This window comes from Lontra canadensis, unplaced genomic scaffold (assembly GCF_010015895.1).
Source record: "Lontra canadensis isolate GAN:19392208 unplaced genomic scaffold, GSC_riverotter_1.0 scaffold41, whole genome shotgun sequence".
NCBI lineage: Eukaryota > Metazoa > Chordata > Mammalia > Carnivora > Mustelidae > Lontra > Lontra canadensis.
The window spans coordinates 16,285,175-16,312,690 of NW_022631035.1; the positions used below are offsets into that span (position 1 = coordinate 16,285,175).

A 27,516-nucleotide genomic window follows, 5' to 3' on the forward strand; every position below is an offset into this window, starting at 1 on the left:
CTGAATCCGGAGGCAGCTATAAATATAGGTAGTTATCTTCTTTTAAACTCTTTTCTGTGCTGGAAGAGTTGGAATAATGCTAAAAGTGACTAAATAGATAACTGTAAAAGCCTATACGTGAATGTAGTTTGTAAGTTTATAGTGGAGGACACAACTAAGCCTCATGAAGTCTCCGTAGACTAATAAAAATTGTATTTGTCTACTGTCTTACTGATGACTTTTGAATTAAAGCTAGCTAAAATATCTATAAAATTTCTGAAACACTTGTTATTGAATTATTTTTACTTCAAAGATTCTAATATTAAATTCTTAAAAATTTATTTAACTTGCAGTTTCTTAAGCCAGTTCTTAACCTTAGACATTTTTATTCCATTTACAAGTATTCATGGTTTCTTAAAAGCCCCACTGACAGTAAAAGAACTATAGATATCATTTATGTTTAGGATATGCTATGAAAACTTACTCGAGAGTTTTCCCCATGATGTTTGGAAAAAACTTTAAAACAGAAACAATTACAGACTGATGTGCTAAAAATAAATAGTGAAGTCAGGTCATTTTTTTTTTTCCCCCTTTGGGGAACACTTATGATTTTCTATCTCAAGAAAACATAATTGACAAAAAGAGATGAAGTGCTATTCAGGTTTCTTTTGTAAAAAGTGACTGAGACCATTAAGTATGCAGTTTTTAGTTAAAATCTGTTGGTCTTGTTTAATTTGCTTGCTGATTCCTATTTCAAGGAATTATAGAACTAAAAAGGATCACTATATCTGTTAGTGAAGAACCATTCACATTTTCCCCCAGTATATCGGCCTTCCATTTCTTTTGACATGAGTAATGTGTATGTTTCTCAGACTACATTTGTACATACAGAAACTAAATTTAACTTGTTCTGTTTTTAAAGGAAAGACTGGAATTTTAAGATCATAAATTCCCAGTCTTCCAAATGATTCTAAACACGTGGTTATTGCTGTTCTAAAGGTACCATGGACTTCTTACTTTATCTATCTCCATATAAGGAAGTACATTGGTAATGAAGAATGTCTTTACACACAGTACTTTTTATACTGACTTTTGTTAATCTGTAAATTTGTGTTTTAAAGGCTTGCAGAAGGGGAACAGATCTTATCTGGTGGAGTGTTTAATAAGCAGAAAAGCCATGATGATATTGTTACTGAGTTTGGTGATTCAGCTTGCTTTACTCTTTCTTTGTTGGGACATGTATATTGGTAAGTAAGAATGATTCAAGTTACCAGAAGATTGTTTCCAGTGCTAGAAGTCTTTGTGACTTAAAAAAAACTTACATTACCTATATTTATCAGATAGCACTTGGCTGAAGAGTACACACACAGTCTTCCAGTTCTATGACCTTGTTAAACCTATAAAGTAATAGGGATGTTGATCCCATTTTTTTGACTATCCACCTTGCCTTAATAATAGTAGCTACAGCAACACTACCTAATAATTGAGTGCACATATGGTTTTTTTTTTTACCTTGGGTGAGGAGAATATCTTCATGTCATCCACTGAGGAAAAAGAAATGAGTGAAGTTCTTTCTCTGGTATTAAATATCACTTTTGCTCCTTAGAACAAGGCTTGAAGGCAAATTTCAGTAATAAAGAATAGTAATTTCCATTTGGTTTGCCATACTAATCTTGAGGCATGTCATAGGAAACTTCCTACAATGATAGTTGAAATAATAGTAATTTGCAAAGAATTTTAAATGTATTTAAAATTTCTTTACATTTATTTAAATTTAGTCTTTTGAAACCAAGTGAGAATGAATTCAAAGTCATCACTATAATAATATTGTTTGCACTGATTTTTATTCTGAAATATTCTGAGTTGGGGAATAGAGGGTGGAGATATAATTAGATAACAGGAATTGTTCAGCTGCCCATGGGAGTGCATCATCACATGTATAAATGTCACCTGTTACATATTGTAGAAGAAATGGTTGAGAATTGCTTGTCTTAAAGAGTTAGGAAAGCATCTGTTTTAAGATAAATTGAGGCTAGTTTGAATAGTAGTTTTTTAAAAACCTTGAAAATGTCTTTTTGAACAGAATAAATTATTTGGCTGAATTTTGGGGCTCATTTTCAGATGACACCACTCTTTTGAGAACAGGAGTAAGTAAAGATATAATATCAATATCTTCATTTATCTTAGTAAAAGGACTTGGAGTAATGAATTTTAGTTCATGCAACTATGATTATTCTTGTCATTTATTCAAAATATTTTGAGGTCTATCCTCCATTTATGGCTAGACACAGTACTTGACACTGGGAATGTGAAGATAAATAACTCACAGTCCTTGCCCTCAAAGGTTTATAATAGAGAAGCTGTAAACAAATTTTGTAAGTTTTTATCACAATAAAAATGCCGTGTTAAACTTTGAGCAGTAGTTTGTCTGAAGGAGGAAATAATGAGTTCTACTTGGTTAAGAAGGAGGGGTAAGATGGTAAGTAGGCAAGACTTGGTAGAAACAGGTTGTTTCTTGAATTCTCCATAATAAGAAAATTAGAAATTAGGAAACTAATTTGAGTGTGGGTGAAATATTTGAATGGACATTTTACCAAAGAGGATATACAGATGGTAAGTAATCACATGAAAAAAATGTGCCAAATCATTAGCTGTTGGGGAAAGGCAGATAAAAAACACAATTAGAAACCACTACACACCTGTTAGAATGGTTAAAATAAGAACTGACAATACCGGGCACCTGGGTGGCTCAGTGGGTTAAAGCTTCTGCCTTCTGCTCAGGTCATGATCCCAGAGCCCTGGGATCGAGCCCCACATCAGGCTCTCTGCTCAGCAGGGAGCCTGCCTTCCCCTCTCTCTCTGCCTGCCTCTCTGCCTACTTGTGATCTCTATCTGCCAAATAAATAAATAAAATCTTTAAAAAAAAAAAATTGACAATACCAAGTGGTGGTGAGGATGCAGAGCAACAGAATTTCTCATAAAGCATAGATATGACAATTATAATGATAGAGACAGATCAGTAGTTGTCAGATCAGAAGGTACATTTGAAGCAAGAGTATAGCTGTGCAGAGGCAGGTATGGGCTGTTGGGACAGTTCTGTATTCTGATCGTGGTGGTGGTTACACAAATCTTTATATACGATAAAATTCCATAAAACTATTCATAAACAAATGAGTGCATGTAAGAACTGCTAAAATCCAAGTAAAGTCTGTGGTTTAGTTTATGTTGTTGTTAATTTCCCAGTTTTGATAACTGTGCTATTGTTATGTCCAATGTTGTCACTGAGGGAGCTGGGTGTAGGGTACATAAAAACTCTGTGTTATTTTTATAACTTGTATATGAGTCTAACATTATTTCAAAATAAAGTTTAATAAAACAAAATGAAATGTTTAAATCACAAAAATACTTTATGTGTTCTACTAATTATTTTTAAACAAGATTATTAAAAGTTTTGAAGGTACAGTTGAATCAGGTCCTAACCACAAAGAAGGGTTCCCCCCACCCTTGTTTAAAGAATAAGGATGGGTTCCTTTTAGTCATCATAAATATTAAAAGATTTAATATCCAGTGGAGGAAAAGTCTGTTCCAAAAAAGAGGCTTTTCATTTCAGCCATTATGTGTCTGTCTTATGACCAAAATTGGACCCAGTAATCTAGATACATACCTGTTGTTGTTTTGTAGCTATAGCTAGTGGGTTATCTTTTTTATCTCTTTACTGGTCTTTTTGTCTTCAGTAGCTCGTGAGACTTCTATGTTTAGGACACAATAATTAGTCCGATTCTTAGATTAACTGGTTTCTTCCCAGTACCATCTAAATAATCTTTTACCTCAATTTGAGAAACTTGTTTCATTAAGAGTTGCCACCTTGGGGCACCTGGCTGGCTTAGTCAGTAGAGCATGCAACTCTTGATCTCAGAGTTGTGAGTTCAAGCCCCATGTTGGGTGTAGAGATTACTTAAAAATGAAATCTTTAAAAAAACAAAAAAAAAAGCCACTACCTCTACTTCATTAGAAGATCTGATCATTTAAAACATTTCAGTCACTTTCAAAATTACCAATGAGATATTACATTAAAAATTAAGAATAGGACAAATATTTGGATATTGTCCATCTCTCCTCAGTAATTCCAGTATCTGACAGGAAATTAAAAGCAATTATAATATTCAAGAATCAATGATCGTTTATTAGGCTAGCACTCCTTTCAATTCATGTTCTGCTTGCTTTCACTGGCCTTTTGATTTGAGCTGCCTTAAATAATAGAGATTGGAGAATGTTAAGAAGGGGAAATTGGTAATTTAGGGAAGCGTCAAGAAGAGTACTCGCAGAACTTAGATATGTATTACATACATACATGTATTACATACATGTATGAGTACCTAATTTTTTTGTACCAAAAATTTCTTTATAATGTTTTGGGTTGTATAGCTTGTCTAATCTATTTGTTTGTCTTTACAGCAAGACAGATCGGCTTGCCAAAGGATCAGAATGTTACCAAAAGAGCCTTAGTTTAAATCCTTTCCTCTGGTCCCCCTTTGAATCATTATGTGAAATAGGTAGGTTTGTAGATGTAGCTAGGGGAGGGTTCCCCTACTTACTCTTTTTTTCCTCCTTCTCAGTTTTTGGAAAGTGATACAAATTATTCAGAAGAAAAATATTTTTCAAAGCTAAAAGCTGTTAAAATTGAGAATAAGAAATAAGGTAATAGAATATGTTTAAGGAATGATTTGGCCTTGTGTCCTCTAGAATGAGTCCTGTTGTGAGTATAGCACTAGCTTTCTAGGTAAGGAAAGAAATTAATAGAATGCCTGGAGTAGAAACTAGAAACTGTTAATGTAAATAAGACCTGGACAGTATGGGGAAAGAGTGCCTTAGTATATGTGCTCTAGGACGCATCAACGATCATTTTAAAAACATTGTGTATGTATACACAAAAGTGCTTGAAACTTTACTGTCTATCGGGTTTCAGCTCTTGACCATCACTCCTTACTTTGAGTAAAATGAGATCTACTTGCTTTCTGCTTTAAAAGAAACACAGAAATCTGCATTTTCCAGTGATTTATTAAATTTAAAAATCAGTGCTTTTTTTAGTTCCATTTAATTTCTAAATTTATAGCTTTATCTGAGGGGTAGATTTTTATAATAAATTGATAGATGGACTTTGGGGAGGTAAATTTGATTAGCTGAAACAGGAGAACTTTAAAACACTGGATAAGGCCTTATTTCCACTAATTTATGTATTCTTGAAAAAAGATATTAATCCTCATTTCCTCAGAGGCATATATTTTTTTTTCCCTTCACAGGTGAAAAGCCAGATCCTGACCAAACATTTAAATTAACATCTTTACAGAACTTTAGCAACTGTCTGCCCAGCTCGTGTACAACACTAGTATCTAATCATAGTCTATCTCACAGACAGCCTGAGACCGTTCTTACGGAAACACCCCAGGACACCATTGTAAGTGTATCATATGCTAGTGTTCAAATATTATGAAAACAGGAAAGAGTGAACTAAATAATGTATCATAAATGACATGGTAGAAATTTTCTGTTTCAGGAATTAAACAGACTGAATTTAGAATCTTCCAATTCAAAGTACTCCTTGAATACAGATTCCTCAGTGTCTTATATTGATTCAGCTGTAATTTCACCAGATACTGTCCCTCTTGGAACAGGAACTTCCATATTATCTAAACAGGTTCAAAATAAACCAAAAACTGGTCGAAGCTTATTAGGAGGACCAGCTGCTCTTAGCCCATTAACCCCAAGGTAAGACAGACAAATCATGCTTTAAAATGTGCTATAATATTAAATGATCTGTAATAATTCATATTATTAATATTAATTAAAATGAACCGCAACTTCTAAATCATTATGGAAATAGAAGCATTTAATAAGTCGGTAATGGGCCTATTCTATTTTCAGAAAATGAAGTAAAAGAAATATAATACCTGTGATAAAAATTTAATATTAACTATTAAAGAAAAATGTAAAACTCTTAAATATGCCTTCTTCAACTAGTATATGTGTTAAAAGATACTGTCCTTTTGGCTGTATGTCCGTGAATATCCGTGAACCTTTTGAAATGGTGGAATGCTTATATAATCAGAGTGACAGCAGTGATTATTGTTAAAGTAGTTTTCCAAACCATGGAAGAAGGATTGACACCTACCAATAGGAAATACTTTGTCAAAATTATTAGAAATATATATATATGTAAATACAGGAACCCAGCCCAGAGAATACCTATCCAAAAGTGTCAAAATAAAAGATTCTGTGCTAGAACAGATGCTATGAATTGGGTCCCGGGGCCAGAGAGTTACTAAAACATCATGGCCATGAGATTACAACTCCCTGAATCACAGATGGATCCAGTGGTCTCTAGAGACAGTTTCTCTGTAACAGTGTCTAAATCCTGTAAATTCCAAGAATTTGAAATAATTTGATCATTTGGATCTTTGCTTTTACAAAGCCATTCTTCTTTATTTCCAATAAATCTCCTGATATCAGTAGTTGTTGCTCAATTTAATTCCTTGTTTGATTTTTTTTTTTTAATTTAGTTATGGTGGGTGGAAAAGTCTACATTCACAGCTTATTTTAAATCTGCCCCTCAGATCCTCACTGCCCCCAAGACTGATTTGCCATTCTCTTCCTTTTAGACCTTCTAATTTAAGTATACTGCTGCTTTATATATGCCTTGATGACTTTTTGACACCTTGATTTCAACCTCTTCTCAGTTTTGGGATTTTGCCATTAGAAACCCCAAGTCCTGGAGATGGATCCTATTTACAAAACTACACTAATACATCTTCTGTAATTGACGTGCCATCTACTGGAGCCCCTTCAAAAAAGGTATTTTTCATGTAAAATACAGTTTTGATGTTTGTAAAAGAAATTCATTTAAAATTCCAATCTGTTAAAGGCAATTTCAGAGAGAATCTAATTTTATATAATGACCATTGCCATAGAGTTGTTGATCTAAATGTAAAAGAAGGTCATCATTGTCATAAGCTGTCATAAGTCTTACAGTAGGAGACATAAAGTTGGTTGCTCTTTGGCCATGTAAAATTGTAACTCACAAGTATAGCTGATTTTAGCATGTAGCTAAATAAACATTCAGATTTTTACTTTTGAATTCTCCTTTTTTAAATGAAATTAGGTTGGTTTCTATCACTTTGAATATAAATAGCAGAAATTATACCTGCCATTTTTTTACTTGTCTCCACAACTGTATTTGTCTTTTAAGTGCACTAATTAACATGAAAAAAACATTAACTTGCATAAAGCCAGCTATTTCTGATAATAAAGTTTTTTTTATGGCAGATTCTTATAGATGTATAGTAACTTTATAGTAAATGTGTAGTAAGATAAAAAATACTTGACAGTATCTTTATAATAAATACTGCAGCAAGTCTTGAGACTTTTTAAATAATGTACTTTTATATAGGTCTATGGCATTAGAGGTCAAAGTGCCATTTGCTTCAAATAGTTCTATGGTAAAGGGTTACCTTCTGTGAAAAATAAGTTAGGTTGTGTATTTAAAATGCATATTGGCATCCTTAATAGGTGTTTAAGAAATGGAAGCTAAGTAAGTCATACTGGTAAATGACTGATATAAACCCTTAACCCTCCTAGAGATGTTTGTTCTTCTTTTTACTCCAAAAATTCCTTAGAGTCTGTGAAGTTTTGTTTCTATAATAGCTTCTTAATGAGTAATAATAGAAACTCTGAGACTAGTAAAAAAGGGGGGGCTGCAAAGTACTTGATGTATGGATTACTTTAAATCTTGTTTACAAGAGTTGGCAGCTACCTGAAGTATAATTGTAGAAATCAGTTTATTACAATTACAAGAAGGCATAGTAGGATACTAATCAGCATGCCAGGTGAAGTAAGCCAAAACGAGGCAAGCCATAGCAATCAAGGACAAATTAGTCAGTGCTGGGTAGGTGATTTCAGTGCCCAAACAATAAAGCCACTTGCTGTCTCCTCCTCTTCTGCTCCTGTTCTCTACTTCCCCTGCTATAAGACATTCATAGGAAAGTTCTACTCATAGATCTGCTTTAGTATCAACTAAAAATATCAAACTGAATATTGTGTACAGTACACAGATCTTTGTTAAATAAGGAAGGGCCAGAAATGACTTTAAATTTTGTCCCTTGGGTGAATGTAGAGGTTCCATCTTGGGGAAGAAGAAGAGGAAGGATTATAAAGTTTTATTTTGAGGTGGTGGTAACTTAGATAAAACTATTTCATGGATAGTCATAGGGGAGAGAATATGGCCTGATATGGTGATAGAAATAATAAAGTTGTCAAAATAGCCAGGCTGTCCTAGGAAAAGAGAGTAGCAAAAGAACACAGAGCATACTTAATTTAAAACAGTGGAAGGAAGAAGAGCCTGTAGATGAAGTGCTAGGACAAATAATCAAGATACCATACTATTTTGGAAGTTATATACAGTTTCAAAAAGGAGGATATGATCATTCATGTTGAATACTAGAAAGGCCAAAATAAGGCTTTCATATCTGATGAGAAAGTTATTAATTATCATTATAAAGTTTGAGAATTATGTACAGTGGGTATCAAAATAATAATAAGTTTTGAAGAAAATTATCTGGTATTAAAAAAAAACTAAAAATAACCATTGATACAACAGTCACAGATCATTTTTTAAAGAAGCCAAGTGATGGAAATGAATAGAAGTAAGTTGATAAATTAGAGAAGACAGAGGGCCAGGAGGTCTTTTTACTCTTCCACAGGTACAGAGAGCAGTTAATGGGAAATTGAACACACTACAAAGAAGTGTTAATTCTAAGAACAGAATGCTTGGAATATGGAAAATAATCGGGTAGTTTTTAAAAATGTATTCCTCTGAACTACTATAGAATATCTTTTAAGTGTCAAAGAAGGGATGTTAAATCTTACTTATTATTATTTTTATATTAGATCATAAATCTGAGTTAGATTATAAATCTAAAGAGTAGTAGCTCTTAAAATTCTTGGAACACTTAGCCCCACCTGGAAAATGTGTAATAATTGCCTTTTTAGGAATTTTCAGGAAGTTTGAGCCTTTCCTTAAAAACTAAATTAAAAAATGGAAGGCTAATATAAAGATAAAAGTACTGAAGTTAAGTGGACACCTGGGTTGCTTAGTCGGTTAAGTATATGTCTTCAGCTCAGGTCATAAGCCCAGGGTCCTGGGATAGTCCCTCCTCAGAGGGAAGTCTGCTCCTCCCTCACCCTCTCCCTCTGCCACTTCTCTAGCTTGTGCTCTCTCTCACACTCTCTCTCTCTCAAATAAATAAATGAAATCTTAAAAAAAAAAAAAATACTGAAGTTAAAAGGATGAAATAGTTTAATATTGATCCTAACATATTAATTAACATTAATAATGACAGTAATTTGTGTTTACAGATAACAAGTATGTGTTATGAAATCTTGCATTGAGAAAATGTAGATGGGAGCATCATGGTGTCTTTTACCATTTTCAGTGCAATTTATAATTCACAAACCTTAGACTTTTTGTGTTTTACAGTCTGTTGCCAGAATCGGCCAAACTGGAACAAAGTCTGTCTTCTCCCAGAGTGGAAATAGTCGAGAGGTAACCCCAATTCTTGTTGCACAAACACAAAGTTCTGGCCCACAAACAAGGTATTTATTATGGTGTCATTATTTGATATTGTTGGCTTTTCTTGCTATAAAACATGATTTTATTCACTTTAGGCAGGTTTTTACTCTCTCAAGAATTCTAGAATGACTATTATAAGTTTTAAATATGTCAAATTAGACATTTCTAGGGTGTCTGGCTGGCTCAGTCAGTAGAGCATGCGACTCTTGATCTTGGGGTTGTAATTTTGAGTCCCACACTCGGTGTAGAGATTACTTAAATATAAAATCTTGGGGGAGAAAAAAGGCATTTCAAACTTACTGAGAAGACTAGTGTAATTTTTAGTTGAGTATTTTAATACAAATCAAGACAAAAGTAACCAAAGTGTCTTTTTATTTTACTCTGATTCCCTCATGAATTGTTTAAACTAGATATTCTGAACACTTCTCCAAAATAATTTTCTTATTACATGACCTTCATTGGTCAAATACAGATAGGTTTCATTCTCCCCTTCCCCCATTATGCACTTCTATATACAGATCATAAAATTAATCTTCTGGTTAATCTTCAAATAATCCACTGCCACACAGAAATGGTGTTAAATAGGGTTTCTCTTTTCTGTTGAAGTATTCAAAAACAAACCATAGCTAATATTTTAGAAGAATGATACATGTACCAGAAGTTTTAAAATAGATACACATGTACATAAACCTTAACTATGTAAAAGGCCTCTATTTCTGAAATGCCAGGATGGCAAGTCTCATGAGTGCCAGCTCACAGACACGTGACAGGGATTGCCTGAGGCTCAGTTATGAGAAGGAGCCTGAAGCCTCCTGCAGAACAATATTATATAGGCTGAGTAAATGCTAATCCTAAAGAATATATAAACATAATTTACGGAATTATATATTTCACTTAAGCTAAACAATTATACTAACTTTAATAAGCATCAACTATTGATGATTTTATGGGGGTTTTTTTGTATTTTTGATTCCATTTTCTCTCCTTTATTGCCTATCTTAGTTTCCTACAATTGCTGTAACAAAGTTCTTGCAAACTAGATGGCTTAAAACAACAGAAGTGTATTCATTCACAGTTGTAGAAGCTATAACCCAAAGTCAGGGTGTTGACAGGGCCATACTCCCTCTGAAGCCTCCGAGGGAAGATCCTTCCTTGTCTTTTCCAGGTTTTGGTAGTCCCAGGCATCTTTAGTGGATGAGAGCATAACTCAGTATGTGCCTCTGTCTTCACACGGCCATCCTCCCTGTGTGTCTCTATATCCAAATTTCCCTCTTACAGTCAGACTGAATTAGAACTCACCCTAATGACCTCTTCTTAACTTGATTACATCGACGAAGAGTCTGAATTCAAACAAGTCACATTCACAGGTACTGGTAGGGCTTCAGCATATTTTGGGGGGAAACACAGTTCAACCTAATACTGCCTCATTAACAGTTACTCTGTTTTGTCTTTTTAGAGGCCGTTTTAGTGTTTATAGTATATATTTTAACTTACCAAAGTCTATCTTCAAATAATGTTGTACCACATCATATATGGTATAAAACCTTTTAACAGTGTGCTTTATGCCCCTCTCCCCATCTTTATGCTATTGTGGCCAGAGATTTTACTCCTACATGTGTGTAAACCCCATTTACATTGTTACAGTTTTTCCCTTAAATAGTCGGTTATCTTCTAGGGAGATTTTTTAAAATAAGAAAAACCTATTTTGTATTTACCCACGTATTTACTATTTCCGGTGCTTTTTATTTCTTTCTATAGGTTCACATTTCAATTTGGTATCCTTTTCCTTCATCTTGAAAGACTTAAAATTTCTTATAGTCCAAGTCTGCTGGTAATGAATTTTTTCAGCTATTGTATGTCTGAAAGAGATTTTTATTTCACCTTTGTTTTTGTTTTTGAAAGATATTTTCACTAGATATAGAATTCTTGTTCATGTTTTTTTTCTTTAAAGATGTTGTTCTACTGTCTTCTAGCTTGTTTTGTTTCTGACAAGAAGTGTGTCTTATTATTTTTTGTTCCTCTGTATGTAATGTATTTCTTTTCTGATGGTTTTACAATTTTCTTTTTATCTCTGATCTTAAGTCATTTGATCATGATATGCTATCATGTAGTTTTTTCCTCTTTCTTGACCTTCAAATTGATTGAGCTTCTTGGATCTGTAATTTCGTAGTTTTTATTAAATTTAGCTAATTTTTGTCCCATTATTTCTTGAAGTATTTTTTCAAATCATGTCCCCTCTCCCCTCCTGGGACACTGAGTATGTGTTTTTTAGACTGTGAAGTTGCCCCTCACAGCTCAGTACTGTGTTCATTTTTGTTTCCAGTCTTTTTCCTCTGTTTCATTTTGGGTAGTATTTATCGTTATGTCTTCAAGTTCATTAATCTTTTCTTCTGCAGTGTCTAATCTGTTATTAACCCCAGCCAGGATATAGATACACTTTTAATCTCAGATGTTCTATTTTTCATCTCCAGAAGTTTCATTTGGTTCTCTCCTTTAACATGCTCATTCTTTCTAATACATTTTTGAGCATGTGGAATATATCTATAATTTTTTTTTTTTAATGATTTTTAGTGATTTTGTCTGCTGTCTTACTGTGTTATTTCTGGGTCTGTTTTTTTTTATTTTTTTTTTTTCTTTTCACTATAGGTTATATTTTCCTGCTTCTCTATATGTCTAGTTCTGCTGTTGTTGTTTTTTTATGGCAGTTATTAGAAATTTTACATTGTTGAGTGCTGGACTATTTTATCGTCTTCTAAGTATTTCTGTTTTATTTTGGGAGGCAGTTACTTGTTAAGACTTTATTCCTTTTAGGTCTTGATTTTTAAGTTTTGTGGGTAGGACAAGAGTGGCCTTTAGTCTAGACTAATTTTGCCCCACTATTGAGGCAGTGTCCTTTGAGTACTCAGTGACCTGTTGAGTATGAGGTTTCTTCATTCTGGCTATTGAAAATCTGAGCTATTCCCAGTCCAGGGTGAGCCCCAAGAATTGTTCTGCCAGCTCCTTTCCAGTATTTTTTTCTCTAGATTCAGGTAGTTTTCCTCACTGTAATACTATAGTAAGTTCTGATACTAATTACCCAGACATAGCGTAGATTCTGCAGGCTAAGATGATAGTCCCAGCAAGACTTAATAAATCTTGTTGACTTGGCAGCTACAATTTCAGGGTTTCCCTGGGCCACATTCATTTCTGACAAACTACCTACAAATTTGAGGGTTCTTGCTACTTCCTGAGGTTTAATATGCTAGAACAATACATAGAATCTAGGTAAGTTCTGTACTTAAAGTTTTATTATAAGGTATACCAGTCAGGACCAGACCAGGACCCAAGACCCCATAGGATGAGGTCTGGGAGGGTCCTGAACACAGAGCTTCTGTGTCTTTTTCCTTAGGTAGGACGTGTCACCTCAACAGTGCATCAGTGTGTTCGCCAACCGGGAAGCACCACTGAGTTTTGGTAGTGAAAGTTTTTACTGGAGTTACATTACATAGGCATGATAGCTTGTGTCATTGGTCATGTGATTTAACTCATTCTCCAGCCACCCTCCCCTTCCTGGAGAAGGTCAGGCTGTTAACAGCCAACTCAAAGCTTCAGCCTTCTAGTCACTGGTTGGTCTTTCTGGCAAGGCCAGCCCAGTATCCTGAAACTGTCTCGGGCCCCACCACAAGTCCTTTCATTAGCATAACTCAGTGTGGTCTCAGGGTCCCACCTTGAAGAACAAAGACACTTATATCACTTGAGAAATTCTGAGCATTGGGGCACCTGGGTGGCTCAGTCGTTAAGCATCTGCCTTTGGCTCAGGTCATGGTCCCAGGGTCCTGGGATGGAGCCCCGAGTCAGGCTCCCTGCTCTGTGGGGAGCCTGCTTCTCCCTCTCCCACTCCCCCTGCTTATGTTCCCTCTCTCGCTCTCTCTTTTTCTGTCATATAAGTAAATAAAATCTTTTAAAAGAGAGAGAGAAATTCTGAGCATTTTGAAGCTGCTTCTCAAGAATTCAGGACAAAGACCAGATGAGGTTTTTTTATAACATGCTTAAACGGTTGCACTACTCAGTTTCAACTGCAGATTCTAGGAAAACTTCCAGCAGATCTTTGAAGCTCTCCCTCTTTGTAGCTCCCCTTTCTAGTAGTACTCTGACCTTCCTATTCCAGCTGCCTTCACTTCCTGGAAGTCTCAATATTTTCTCAACACAGGAAGACCACTGCACTGGGTCCTCAGAATTCTCTTGAGGCCTATGTGCTTTTTGTCTGATATCTGAAAAGCATTGTTTCTTTCTTTCTTTCTTTTTTTTTTTTCCAGTGTTATTGGTTGTTAAAGATGGGATAGTAAATCTGTTCCATTTTACTCCATTTACCATTGGCAGTGGAAGTCTGTTCTTTTTTTAAAGAAAGTTGTTTTTTAGAGATGATTAGAATAGTGTAGTTCTCTTAGCTAAATTTCCCCCCCAAATTTTGTATGTCATTATTTTCTCTACATGTTTTAACCTCTAAAAATCATTTTTATATTCTTTCTAAAGCATCTTCTTTATAATTAAAATTCATATTTTATTATGAAACCATAAAATATTATGTACAAATTTTTTTAAAGGTTTTTTTTATTTATTTGAGATTGAGAGAGAGTGAGAACAAGTATGAGCAGGGGGCAGAGGGAGAGGCATAAGCAGACTTCCTGCTGAGCAGGGAGTGGCCTCAGGGCTTGATCCCAGGACCCTGAGATCACCACCTGAGCCCAAGGCAGACACTCAACTGACTGAACCACCCAGGCGCCCCTGCAAAACTTTTTTTTTAACTGTTTAATATAATTGGCCCATAATCACATAGGTAATAAGTGATAGAACTGATTTCAAACTTCAACAGTCTGATTCTAGAGCGCATTCCTTTTATTCTCAAGTTCCTAGTTAAACAGATGTAAGTTATAAAGAAATTAGTACATTTCATGTGCTACGACCAATGTTTCAAACTCACTCAGTATCCTGATTCATATTCCTGATGCCTGTCAGACTTTGGACATTTTTTTCTTTTGTCAGATTGGCCTTTGGAGCTAACAGAACCATAATGAAAATTATGATATAGGAGGACTTTGTCTTCTTCATCCTCCTAGCCTCCAAATTATCTTACTATTATTTTCTACCCCCACAAGATTGATGTTATACTTATGCAACTTTTTGTGGCTTTTAAGAAGTCTTAACATTTTTCTTGGGCTTGTCCTCCCTATAAACTGTTCTGTAAATGAAATTATTCCCTCCCACTTCTCAGACAAACTGTTTTCCATAATGAGGAAACATTATTGACAACATATAATTCACATTTATAACATAAATTACATCATTCAAATAAAGAATATTGTACTTAAAAATGAATCAGCTTCTGGAAAAGGCAAAACTATGGAAACAATAAAAAAGGTCAGTAGTCGCCAGGGGTTGGACTGGGAGGGATAAGTAGGCAGAGCACAGAGGATTAGGGCCATAAAAATATTCTGTGTGACACCACGATGGATATATGTCATTATATATATTCACACATACCTATAGAATGAATAAAACGCAACGGTGAACTCTGTCATAAACTGTAGACTTTATAATATATCAGTGTAGGCTCATCACCTGTAACATGTCCCATTCTGGTAGGGCATGTTAATAAGGGGGCATGCTGCGGGGGAGGGGGGCAGGTTTATATGGCACATCTCTCTGTACCTTCCCCTCAATTTTGCTGTGACCCTAATCTCCTCTAAAAAAAAGAAATCCTAGGGGAACACCTGGGTGGCTCAGTCAGATAAGCATCTGCCTTCAATTCAGGTCATGATCCCAGGGTCCTGGGGTCGAGTTCTGCATCACACTCCTTACTTGGCAGGGAGCCTGCCTCTCCTTCAGCCTGCCACTCCCCCTGCTTGTGCTCTCTTTCTCTCTTGCTCTTTCTCTCTCTCTGACAAATAAATAAATAAAATCTTTTTTAAAAAAATTTAAAATAATAAGAATAAAATCCTAATTTTTTAAAAAATATATCGAATCACCTGGGTGGTGCAGTTAAGCATCTGACTCTTAGTTTCAGTTCAGGTCATGATCTCAGGGTTATGAGATCACACTCTGTATAGGGCTCTGCACTCAATAAAGAGTTCGCTTAAGACGGTCTCTCCCTCTGCCCCTCCCTCTGCCCTCTGTCTCTAAAATAAATCTTTTTAAAAAATATAAAAATTACAAATGCGTCTTTAAAAATGTATCATAAAATAAAATTGATTCATCAGTCTAAGTGACCTCACTTGCTGTAATCCCTACACTGAGATTCTGTCTTTTGAAAAGGTAAGAGCAGCCTGGGCTTTCTGTACTCACTGGTCAGTGTCTCTTTTATTCTCAGAAGCCTTAGACTCAAATTCAGGTAACTAGTGGGATTTCACATAAACTGTAAACCATTTAGTCCATAGACTTACCCTCTCTCAGGTAACTTGTGATTTTTAAGTTGGCTTACTTTCTAAAAATGGAACCCTGAAAATGTCTCAGGGTTTGCCTTTTAAAGTTATTAAAAAAAAAAAAAAAAAGTACCTAGGCAATCATTAGATTCCTTTGGCTTTAAACAGAATAAACCTTGATGTGGTTGTTTGAATTTATAAAGAAATAATTGTTCTAATGGTATTTATTTGCTGGCAAATATCCCACATTTAGGCTATCCATGTCCCACTATCTTTTTTTCTCTAACTTGCTATGGTTGCAAATGAGGGCTAGAATTAGTTTATAGATGTGTTTATCACTTTTTGATCCACAGTTTTTATGTGGATTGTTTTAAGTTCAAATTAGCAATTTCAGATGGTGTGAAGCTCTGTGCTATAATCTTTATTATTTTATGATAACACAGGTAGCTTTTAAATTCTGAGTTTTCATAGAGAGATGACAGAGGACCAACCAAACTCATCAACTTTAGAGTACAAACATGATGAATATGGGTTTTTTTTTTTTAATGTATCTCAATTGAAACAAAAGGTAATGGTCATAAGCTGGATTTTGTTTCTTTGGTTTTTTTTGTTTGTTTTTTATTTTTTGATGTCTGCTTTTATCATTTTTTTAGTACAACACCTCAGGTATTGAGCCCCACTATCACATCTCCCCCAAACGCACTGCCTCGAAGAAGTTCACGACTTTTTACTAGTGACAGCTCTACAACCAAGGTAATTTAAAGATTTCCATATGTCACATTTACTTAATGCTTCCCTCTCCATCTCTAATAAGTAAATTCAGAGACTATTTAAATTTTTCTAATTTTTTTATTTTATAAAGCTTTCTATAACATTTATAAATTTTCTTGGTTCTTTAATAAATATTATAAAACATTGTTCAAAAGACAAAATTATTGTGATGTGAAACAGATCAGTGGCTATTAGGAGTTAGAACTTGGAGGGGAAGCTACAACTACTAGAGCATAGCACAAAGGAATTTTTTTGTGTCGTGGTCAGACAGTCCTGTATCCTTATTGTGGTGGTTGATTACACGAATCATGCATGTGATAAAATTTCATAGAACTATCACATCAAAAAAAGTATTTGTAAAAACTGAAGAAATCCAAATAAGATATATCATTTAGTTGATAGTATTGAACCAGTTCCAGTCTCCTGGATTTGATGGTGGCCTGTGGTTATGTCAGATATTCTCCCTAGGAAAATGAGGGGAAGGATAAATGGGAATTTCCGGTGTGTTCTTTGCACACTTCTTTGTACAATTGGAGGACCTCATTATGCCCTTGGTAAATTTTCTTGGCTCCTTGACAAATATTATGGTTAATTTTTGACTTTGACATGAACAATTCAATAATTTTATAACTTACTAGTTATAATGCTCTCAATTAGGTAATATTGCATCCATTTATTTTTTTATTTTTAAATAATAAGGTTATATACTTTCAGAAAAGAGCAGCAAACAATACTGATACACCTTACACACTAATTCATTAATACAATTTATTTTCAGGATTGTTACATTTAAAATTAAATGACTTTGAAAATTTTTGTTATTATACATTTTTTTCTGAGAAAAATTTAGACCAGTTAATTTTTTTTTTTTTTTAATTTTGTGACTAATACTTGAGAAAAGATTGGGAGGTCTTAAAATATAATGAGTTTAACAAGTGTGGAATTTTCCTCCTTTTTACAGGAGAATAGCAAAAAATTAAAAATGAAGTTTCCACCTAAAATCCCAAACAGAAAAACTAAAAGTAAAACTAATAAAGGAGGAATAACTCAACCTAACATAAATGATAGCCTGGAAATTACAAAATTGGACTCTTCCATCATTTCAGAAGGGAAAATCTCCACAATCACACCTCAGATCCAGGCATTTAATCTACAGAAAGCAGCAGCAGGTCTGTTTTAAATGCTTAATATCTTCTTTGTGTTTTATTTTATTCACTTATTTTAAGCAAGTTTTTTAATGTTCATTAAAGTACCTTCCATTTTTTTCTAGATAAATGTTGGAATTTTTGATTATTTTGTAATTAGCCTTTCTAGAAAACCAAACTGTTTTATTGTGTTTTTCTCCTTTGTTTACTATATTGTTTTCTCCTAGAAGGTTTGATGAGCCTTCTTCGTGAAATGGGGAAAGGCTATTTAGCTTTGTGTTCATACAACTGCAAAGAAGCTATAAATATCTTGAGCCACCTACCTTCTCACCACTACAATACTGGTTGGGTACTGTGCCAAATCGGAAGGGCCTATTTTGAACTTTCAGAGTACATGCAAGTAAGTATAGAAAACTGTTATACATGCTTTTTTAGAGATAATTTAAATTTAATTAAAATGCCTGTGATTGAGACAGCTAGCTCTTAAAAGTCAATATTTAGGGGCCCCTGAGAAGCTTCATCAGTTAAGCATCCGATTCTTGATCTCAGCTCAGGTCTTGATCTCAGGGTCATGAGTTCAGGTCCCACGTTGGGCTCCACACTGGATTTGCAGCTGCTTGAAATAAAAAAAACAAACAAACAAAAACCAAAAGGTTAATATTTATTATGTAATGCCTTTATATTTATTTTCTGAGTATTTTAATATATAAATAGATCATTTTTTCTTGTGTTAAGGGTTGAGTAATTTAAATTTGAGAAGATTGCTTGAGATCAATTTGTAGAGAATCCAATACCTATATTGTTTTTTGTTTTGGGGGTTTTTTTTAAGATTTTTAGAAATTATTTTAGAACAAGAAAGCTCAAGTGTAGTGGTTGGGGGGTGGGGACAGAAGGAGAGGGAGTGAGAGAATCCAAAGCAGACTCTGTGCTGAGCATGGAGCTCTACACAGGGCTCAATCTCAAGACCCTGAGATCATGGGGCGCCTGGGTGGCTCAGTTATTAAGCATCTGCCTTCGGTTCTGGGTCACGATTCGGGGGTCCTAGGATCGAGCCCCACATCAGGTTCCCTGCTTGGCGGAAAGCCTGCTTCTCCCTCTCTACTGCCCCTGCTTGTGTTCCCTCTTTCACTGTCTTTCTGTCAAATAAATGAATAAAATCTTAAAAAAAAAAAAAAAAAGGCCCTGAGATCATGACCTGAGCCGAAATCAAGAGTTGAATGCTTAACCGACTGAGCCATCCAGGCACCAACATCCATATGTTCTTATGTGAAATATTTGTACCCTACTCAGTTGGATCTGAAAATATATATTACCATGTAATAGGTGTTTATAATAATTTTTCTACTATATGCGAGTTTCCATTGGGATGAATTTTTGGCATTTAGTATGTTTTATAAACTTCAAAAATGCTATGAAGAAAACTGTATATAATGGAGGACATAATGTCCTTCTCAAGCCTTTTATCCTTTTAATTTTAATTACATTTGTTGCTTAAGTTATCTGTTTATACCAGAAAAGGAGACGATTATTAACACAAAACCAAGAAAATTCTAATTTCCAATTTAAATTTCCTACCCAGTTTACCTTCTGAGCATTTTCTCTCCCTGGCCATAAACTTAAAAAAATTATTTAAAAGTTCAAGAAATCTATATATTATAAAATTTCTCTAAAATAAATTATGAGGTTTATAACAAAGTTGTTTTTTTCCCTGTTTACTTTCAGCTCCTCATTTATTCAGTGCATGTTATGTCTTAGATTCTCTTCTAGACTCTGTAATAGAGCTAGACAGATAATTGCTTGCCTTTATAGAGCTTGCATTCTAGTAAGAGAGATAGATTGTAAGCCAATACATGTATAAGGACAGATTGCAATAGGTCATAGGAAGAAAAAAATGAAGCATGATAAGGGGATTACAAGGCAGTGATATATGGTGCTATTTACTAACGTGCTCAGAGAAAAGAGGTGACTCCTTCATGAGCCATGAAAGATCTGGGGGTGAAGTGTTCCTCTAGGTAGAGAATAAATAAAGAAGATACCAATTCATGTATTATTATACGGTAAAGAAGTGTTGGGGTTGCTCAGTCGTTAAGTGGCTGCCTTTGGCTCAGGTTGTGATCCTGGGGTCCTGGGATCAAGCCCCGCATCAGGCTCCCTGCTTGGCGAGAAGCTTGCTTTCCCTCTCCCACTCTCCCTGCTTGTGTTCCCTCTCTCGCTGTGTCTCTCTCTGTCACATAAATAAATAGATCTTTAAAAAAAAAAAACAAAACTGCTGTAGACAGATCAGCCTTATTCATTGCTAGAAGTTCCATATTTGGATAATGAGCCTTTACTGATCCATAGGCAAAAGCTGTGTTTGGCAAGCCCCTTTGAAAATTATTTCTAATTTATTATTTCACTAGTACTTTAAAATACATAATTTTTATTATTTACCTCTAATTATAGAGCAGCGTCCCAGATATTTAACTAAACAGAAGCCTTTGTTTCAGCTTAATTTCATGAGGTTTTTTTTTTTGTTGTTGTTGTTGTTGTTGTTTTTTTGTCTATCCACAATCACTTTTCAGAGGAAACAATAGATCCTGAATAATTTGAAACCAAAAGATTTCCAAAACCTATATTTGCCTTGTAGTTAGGTCTGTCTTCTTATAACCAGTGCCTATTGGAAAAACTTACCAGTAACTTTTAACGGATTTCAGGGAAGTTACAAATCATTAAGCTAATCCTAGATAGTAATATGGCCATTTCTTGGGAGTTCCTGGTTTTATAAATGCTGTTTCTGTATTTTCTGCCATCTTCATTTCATTAAGAACAGTCACAATATTTTTTTTTTTTTTCTAAACTAAACTTGACTGTTAGAATTCTGAACTTTTGAATGATAAACTAGGGAACTACTATTTGGTTTCATATAACCCAAAGCCTCAAACTTCAAGGTGAGAGAAACTGTTCTGGGAGCTGTGAGTGTGGGGAGGAAAAAAGTAGCTGAGGAGGGACCCTAAAGTTAGTTTAGTGCTGCAGAGGAAAAGGGAATCACTAGCCTGGAGCTGCAGTCCCCCTGCAGGTATGACATTGGTGGGTATGCTCAGTGCTCAACATGCCATAGCATTGGTGGCCAACTGAACCTTACTTCCCCTAAAGTTTTTAACTCAACCTCTTAATAAAAGTCAGGGCACAAGTTTTATGTTACAGAAATCATTATTCTCTCACTTTTCCTGAGAGTGTTATTCTGTAAAGCCATTATTAAAACTTGAAAAATGTGTTTTTTCAGAATAAAATAATTGACTTGTCCTTTATGAATTATAACTTTGTATAGATTCCTCCTCTGTCATTTTGGTGGAAATGTAGGTTTTCTTTTCACAGCTAATGTACTTATCATGAGTTGTGTATACCTAGGTTAAGTGTGAATATGATTACATCAACATTTGACCTATTGTGGAACATTGTTCATTGCGAGCCTGTGTTGTTACTAATTCACATAAACACTATAAAGCAAAGCAGCATTTAGTTCCTATGAGAATAGTGCCCAGTGCTCTCCCTGTATATATGTAAATTGTGTCAACTTATTTTCCCATTAACTAGTTTTTTTTTATTTCAGGCTGAAAGAATATTCTCAGAGGTTAGAAGGATTGAGAATTACAGAGTTGAAGGCATGGAGATCTACTCTACAACACTTTGGCATCTTCAAAAGGATGTTGCTCTTTCAGTTCTTTCAAAAGACTTAACTGACATGGATAAAAATTCACCAGAGGTATGATAACTGAAAACTTCCCTTACGCAGTTGTCTTCCAATTACCCCAGCCAAGTGGGAACGAAGCAAATAATTCAAACACCATTTAGCATCATCCACACTTACTTTTGCACCCTTCTGTACAGGCAGAGAGGGACTCAGAGAAGAGAAACTCCTAGAACATGTGGTACAGATTCATAAGCATATATTAAAATAAATTCAAGATTAATCAGGATTTGGCTATATTAAAACTGCTGTTGGGGCATCTGGGTGGTGTGGTCCATTTGGCATCCAACTCTTGGTTTCAGCTCAGGTTTGATCGCAAGGTCATGAGATCAAGCCCTGCGTCAGGCTCTGCACTCAGTGCAGAGTCCGCCTGGGTTTCTTTCTCCCTCTCCTTCTGCCTCTACCCACTGCGTGTGCTTGCATGCACGCACTGTCTCTCTCTCACTGAAATAAAGAAATCTTCAAAAAAAAAATTGCTGTTGTCAGTAGCATTAGTGTTCATTAACCAGAAATAAATGTAAATTGGAAAAAGTGCTAATTTTGAATTAAAATAAAATAGTGGTTTTTTATTGTCATTGTAAGACACAGGCATAATTCATTTATTTACGTGCTCCAGTCCTATAAGAATTATATTTCATTGCATCTCAAGAATAGTTAGTGGTACCTTTATAACATATCTAATCTTAGAATTAAATTAAAAATAGTTAATTCTCACTATTCTTAGTAGTTATGATCAGTAGTTTCTGTAAACACTGAATTAACAAAGACTGGATCATTGCTCCTGGGGGAAATAGACACACACACACACACACACACACACACACACACACACCCCCTCTCACAGATTATAATCTTAAATCCTAAAAAGCAACACGTTCTGGTAGATTTTATTATCTTTATTGTATATAAAAGAGAACACAAAGTTCAGAAGTGTTAAGGTGATTTGCCTGAGGCCACCCCATGACAGGTGCCAGATTTAGGGTTCAGTCTCTGTCCAGCTGACCGCAGAGCCAGAGCTTCTTGCCCTCCCCTGCCCTGCACTGCCCCCATACTCTATACTCCGGTCAGCTCTATATGAGAGATGAAGGAGGTATAGAATCGCCTTTCTTGACCTCAACTGAGAGTGTGCCTGGTGGACAACCCATATGTTGGGTGACCACTAAAGCACTCCCAAGTGTAGAGTTTGGTTTTACAAATCCTATAAATTTTAACGAGTAGACAAATTCACCAATATGAAATCATGAACAATGAGGATCAACTGTATCTATTAAAACTTTAGGGGGTGCCTGAGTGGCGCAGTCAGTTGAACGTCTAACTCTTGGTTTCAGCTCAGGTCCTGATATCGGGGCTCCCCCTCCAGGCTCCAGGCTCAGTGCTAAGTCTGCTCCAGATTCCCTCTCCCTCTCCCTCTGCCCCTTCCTCATGTTCTCATGTGCTCACGCTCCCTTTCTCTCTCTCTCAAATGAATTTTTAAAAGATAACTTCAGTTTTTGTTTTTCTGTTCTCAATGAGGTCTAAGTCTTGATTTTAGTTGTAAATTTGGTTTTGTTAGAAAAATTGAAACAAAATTTTAATTATATATTTGGTTTTTGTTTCCATCTTTTTTTAAGGCCTGGTGTGCTGCCGGAAACTGTTTCAGTTTGCAACGGGAACATGATATTGCAATTAAATTCTTCCAGAGAGCTATCCAGGTTGATCCAAATTATGCTTATGCCTATACTCTATTAGGGCATGAGTTTGTATTAACTGAAGAATTAGACAAAGCATTAGCTTGTTTTCGAAATGCTATCAGAGTCAATCCGCGACATTATAACGCATGGTAAGTGCTAATGAAGTGCAAAGACAATGTCTTACTGATGGGGCTGGTACTCAGGAAGTTTTCTTGTTAGACATCTCTTTATTGTCATGAATCTGGTTACCAGTACTTCAGAATAGTACGTACTGGTTGATAAGTTGCAACCCCAATTTTTTTTTCATGTGAAATGTATACCTTTTACAAACTCTTAACTAATGATCAAATACTAGATCCTTTTCTCCTACCAAACTTGTGAAGTAATTAATTTTGTTATTTGATTTGTTTCTTAGAACACTGAAACAGTGGTTCGGATAGAACATGGTTTGGAAAGTGGAGGGGACTAGTATAATCACCTATTGGCTGGTAGAAGATACACATTGAGAACTGTCCACTAGTTGTTGCTCTTTACAGTGTTCTGGCTTATTAAATATTGATCTAGTTCATTAGCTTTATTTAGAGCTCAGTGTTCCAGTTTATTAAGTAATGTCTCTATTGAGGAAGTTACCTGGCTCTTACATAGTTCACAAATGAAGAAGGCACTAAAAAGTTTATTCTTACTTCTGCCTCAACACTGTATCCACTGCTGACATTTTATTGTATTTTTCTTGACTGAATAATTTTACCTATCAAGAAGTGTAATTCTGACATCATAACTCTGCCACAGTCTTTATGTTGGTTATGGTGGGGTTTTTTGTTTTTTTTTAATCTTTTGAGGTAATCATTATAGCAGTTGAATTTTTATTCTGTCACTAAATCTGAATCACTATATTATTAAAACATATTTTTTGATCTGTGTATATACATTTTTAATGAATTATATCTCATTTCTAAGTAGTTACATTATCTAAAAAATGGCCTGACAAGTAAGTGCTAGCTAGCTTCTGCTGACATAGTCAACAGTCAAGCTTACTGATACTGCTGCCTTCTCTTCACATAAAGTACTCCGTAATATTTTAAGAACTCAGTTCTCAATAGGGACTTGTGTTTTTTAAATGTTTGGGTATGTCCTATAGTATAATAGTTGCATTCTTAAAAACCTTACCATATCAAAAATTGTTGTAAAAATAATTACTTCAATTAGGAAAAAGAAAAGATTCAGATTGGCAGGCTTTTACAGGAAGAATTTAAATGTTGAGATATTTAGGTAACTTTAAGTACCTAATTAAACACTAAGTTAATTTATTTTATTATTCCAACTCCAGTGTAAATAGTCTTTCTTTTGTTGTTCCACCATCGCCATTATTAGCACAGAACTTTTTATACCTTTTCTTCACCCCAAATATAAGAAGATATATTGTACTTTCTTCTTACTCATTCATTTGGTGTTTATTCCCCCTTGTCATTACGTAGTTATAGCCAAGAGAGGTCTCCTTAATATAAATCAGTCACATTATGTTCATTTGATGTTTTGAAAATTCAGAAGAAATACCTGTATATTTAGTTAATATGCTATTACATAGCCTTTAAAATTTATCATTTTTAAGTCCATAGGGAGTATGTTTTGATATAGTGAAGACAAGGGAAGCAGAACATGACACCATGTATATGTAATTATAATGATATATATGCATTTACACCAGTAATATGGAAATAGCATTGTTAAGAGTTTAGGGTTTAGAATCCTTATTAGCTGTATAACTTTGGGCATGTTATTTAACCTCTCTAAATTCATTTCCCTTGTTTGAAATGTGAGAGATAACAATACATATCTCCTTGTTTCCTTCTAGGATTAAATGAGATAATTCACATAAAGAGTTTAGCAAAGTTATTGGCACACACATAATTAGCGACTCAGTAAAAATGAGCTGTTAAATCTAGATTGTAATGATAGATTTAAGGATGTAGTTTCTTTTTTCCCCATTGTCAAAGTTCTATTTGATTGATTTGATTTGTTTTTACTTATAAAAGTGATTTGTCTAAAATGCTTTGATGAAAAAAAATTTTTTTAAATAAAATGCTTTGATGATATTTTTTATTGTGATTGATAGTTTTTGCCTTCTCTGAGGTCACCAGTATTTCTCTTTAGTTTATTAAAATGCCAGATTCCATAACATACCCTTTTATTAGTTGAACTAAATTACCAGCCAAAAGTTCATATCCCTAAAATTATACTTTATTTTATACTTTCAGGTATGGTTTAGGAATGATTTATTACAAGCAAGAAAAATTCAGCCTTGCAGAAATGCATTTCCAGAAAGCACTTGATATCAACCCTCAAAGTTCAGTTTTACTTTGCCACATTGGAGTAGTAAGTAGTTTTCTAAATATTTTAATCTCCCTTTCAAAATGTGTTTGTTACTGATTTAATTGCTGTGGTGAAAATTAGGGCTTTTTGTCTGTTTATTTGTTTATATTCTTAGAAAAATACCATGGATTATTTTATAGCCAAAAATATCACCCTTTTCCTTGGCATAAAGAGAAATCACTGGAGTACCCTCATTCATTGGGCAAGTCCATTTCTCTGAGCTTTCATTTTATAAATGACAAGTAATACCATCTTATCTAATAGACCTGTTGTAGGACTCAAATGAGATACTTCATATTTCGAAAGCACTTTTTTTCCATGTTAATATTTAGCTCCTAAATTCAGTAATTATTATTTCAAGACAAATGCTTCCCTGTGTTTTAGCTGCTGAGTGATATAGGTATGTCAAAAACTAATTAAAATTCTCTTTTTATTTTATTTTTTATTTAAATTCAATTAATTAACATATAGTGTATTATTAGCTTCAGAGGTAGCGTTCAGTGATTCATCAGTCTCATATGATACCTAGTGCTCATTGTATCATATTCCCTCCTTAATGTACATCTCCCAGTTACACCATCCCCTGAAACCCCTCTCCTCCAGCTACACTCAGTTTGTTTCCTATGATTAAGAGTCTCTTTGGTTTGTCTCCCTCTGTGACTCCCTCATCTTATTTTATTTTTTCCCTCCCTTCCCCTATGATACTCTGTTTTGTTTCTTAAATTCCACACATCAGTGAGATCATATGATAATTATCTTTCTCTGATTAGCTTATTTCACTTAGCATAATACCCAAGTTCCATCCATGTCATTGCAAATGGCAAGACTTCACTTTTTTGGTGGCTGAGTATAGTGTATTCCGTTGATCTGTCTATGGACATCTGGGCTCTTTCCATAGTTCAGCTTGTGGACATTGCTGGTATAAACACTGGGGTGCAGATGCCCCTTCAGGCCACTGCATTTTTTATCCTTGGGTTACTACTGCAATTGCTGGGTCATAGGGTAGCTCTATTTTCAACTTTTTGAGGAACCTCCATACTGCCTTCCAGAGTGGTAGCACCAACTTACATTCCCATCAGCAGTGTAAGGGGTTTCCCCTTTCTCCACATCCTTGCCAACATCTGTTGTTTCCTGACTTGATTAATTTTAACCATTCTAACCAGTGTGAGGTGGTATCTCATTGTGGTTTTGATTTGTATTTCCCCAATGCCAAGTGATGTTGAGCATTTTTTCATGTGTCTGTTGGCCATTTGGATGTCTTCTTTGCCAAAACGTCTATTCATGTCTTCTGCCCATTTCTTGATTGGATTATTTGTTCTTTGGGTATTGAGTTTGGTAAGTTCTTTATAGATTTTGGATACTAGCCCTTTATCTGATATGTCATTTGCACATATCTTCTGCCATTCTGTCTGTTGTCTTTTGGTTTTGTTGACTGTTTCCTTTGCTGTGCCAAAGCTTTTTATCTTGATGAACTCCCAGTAGTTGATTTTTGCCTTTGTTTCCCTTGACTTTTGAGATGTGTCTACCAAGAAGTTACTGGGGCTAAGGTCTAAGAAGTTGCCGCCTTTGTTCTTCTCTAGGATTTTGATGGATTCCTGTCCTCACATGTAGGTCTTTCATCCATTTTGAGTCTATTTTTATATGATATAAGGAAATGGTCCAGTTTCATTGTTATGCATGTAGCTGTCTAGTTTTCCCGACACCATTTGTTGAAGAGACCATCTTTTTTCCGTTGGACATTCTTTCTTGCTTTGTCAAAGATCAGTTGACCATAGAGTTGAGGGTCCATTTCTGGGTTCTCTGTTCTGTTCCATTGATCTATGTGTCTGTTTTT

General features: G+C 34.9%; 1 protein-coding gene across 10 annotated transcripts in view; it reads left to right on the top strand.

Annotated features, from left to right (window-relative positions):
* CDC27 (cell division cycle 27) overlaps positions 1 to 27,516 on the top strand; it is a 73,295-nt gene that overhangs the window by 26,967 nt on the left and 18,812 nt on the right. For 5 of the 10 annotated variants that reach the window (XM_032870922.1, XM_032870917.1, XM_032870925.1 and 2 more), the window contains exons 4-17: positions 1,101 to 1,226; positions 4,435 to 4,532; positions 5,280 to 5,434; positions 5,534 to 5,745; positions 6,714 to 6,828; positions 9,509 to 9,624; positions 11,360 to 11,376; positions 13,577 to 13,607; positions 16,653 to 16,752; positions 17,732 to 17,939; positions 18,143 to 18,315; positions 21,505 to 21,657; positions 23,253 to 23,461; positions 25,568 to 25,685. In XM_032870922.1, coding sequence (XP_032726813.1) covers positions 1,101 to 1,226; positions 4,435 to 4,532; positions 5,280 to 5,434; positions 5,534 to 5,745; positions 6,714 to 6,828; positions 9,509 to 9,624; positions 11,360 to 11,376; positions 13,577 to 13,607; positions 16,653 to 16,752; positions 17,732 to 17,939; positions 18,143 to 18,315; positions 21,505 to 21,657; positions 23,253 to 23,461; positions 25,568 to 25,685 — 1,831 coding nt within the window. The remainder of the gene's footprint in view (positions 1 to 1,100; positions 1,227 to 4,434; positions 4,533 to 5,279; positions 5,435 to 5,533; positions 5,746 to 6,713; positions 6,829 to 9,508; positions 9,625 to 11,359; positions 11,377 to 13,576; positions 13,608 to 16,652; positions 16,753 to 17,731; positions 17,940 to 18,142; positions 18,316 to 21,504; positions 21,658 to 23,252; positions 23,462 to 25,567; positions 25,686 to 27,516) is intronic. The other 5 variants (XM_032870920.1, XM_032870926.1, XM_032870921.1 and 2 more) reach the window with 3 other exon arrangements.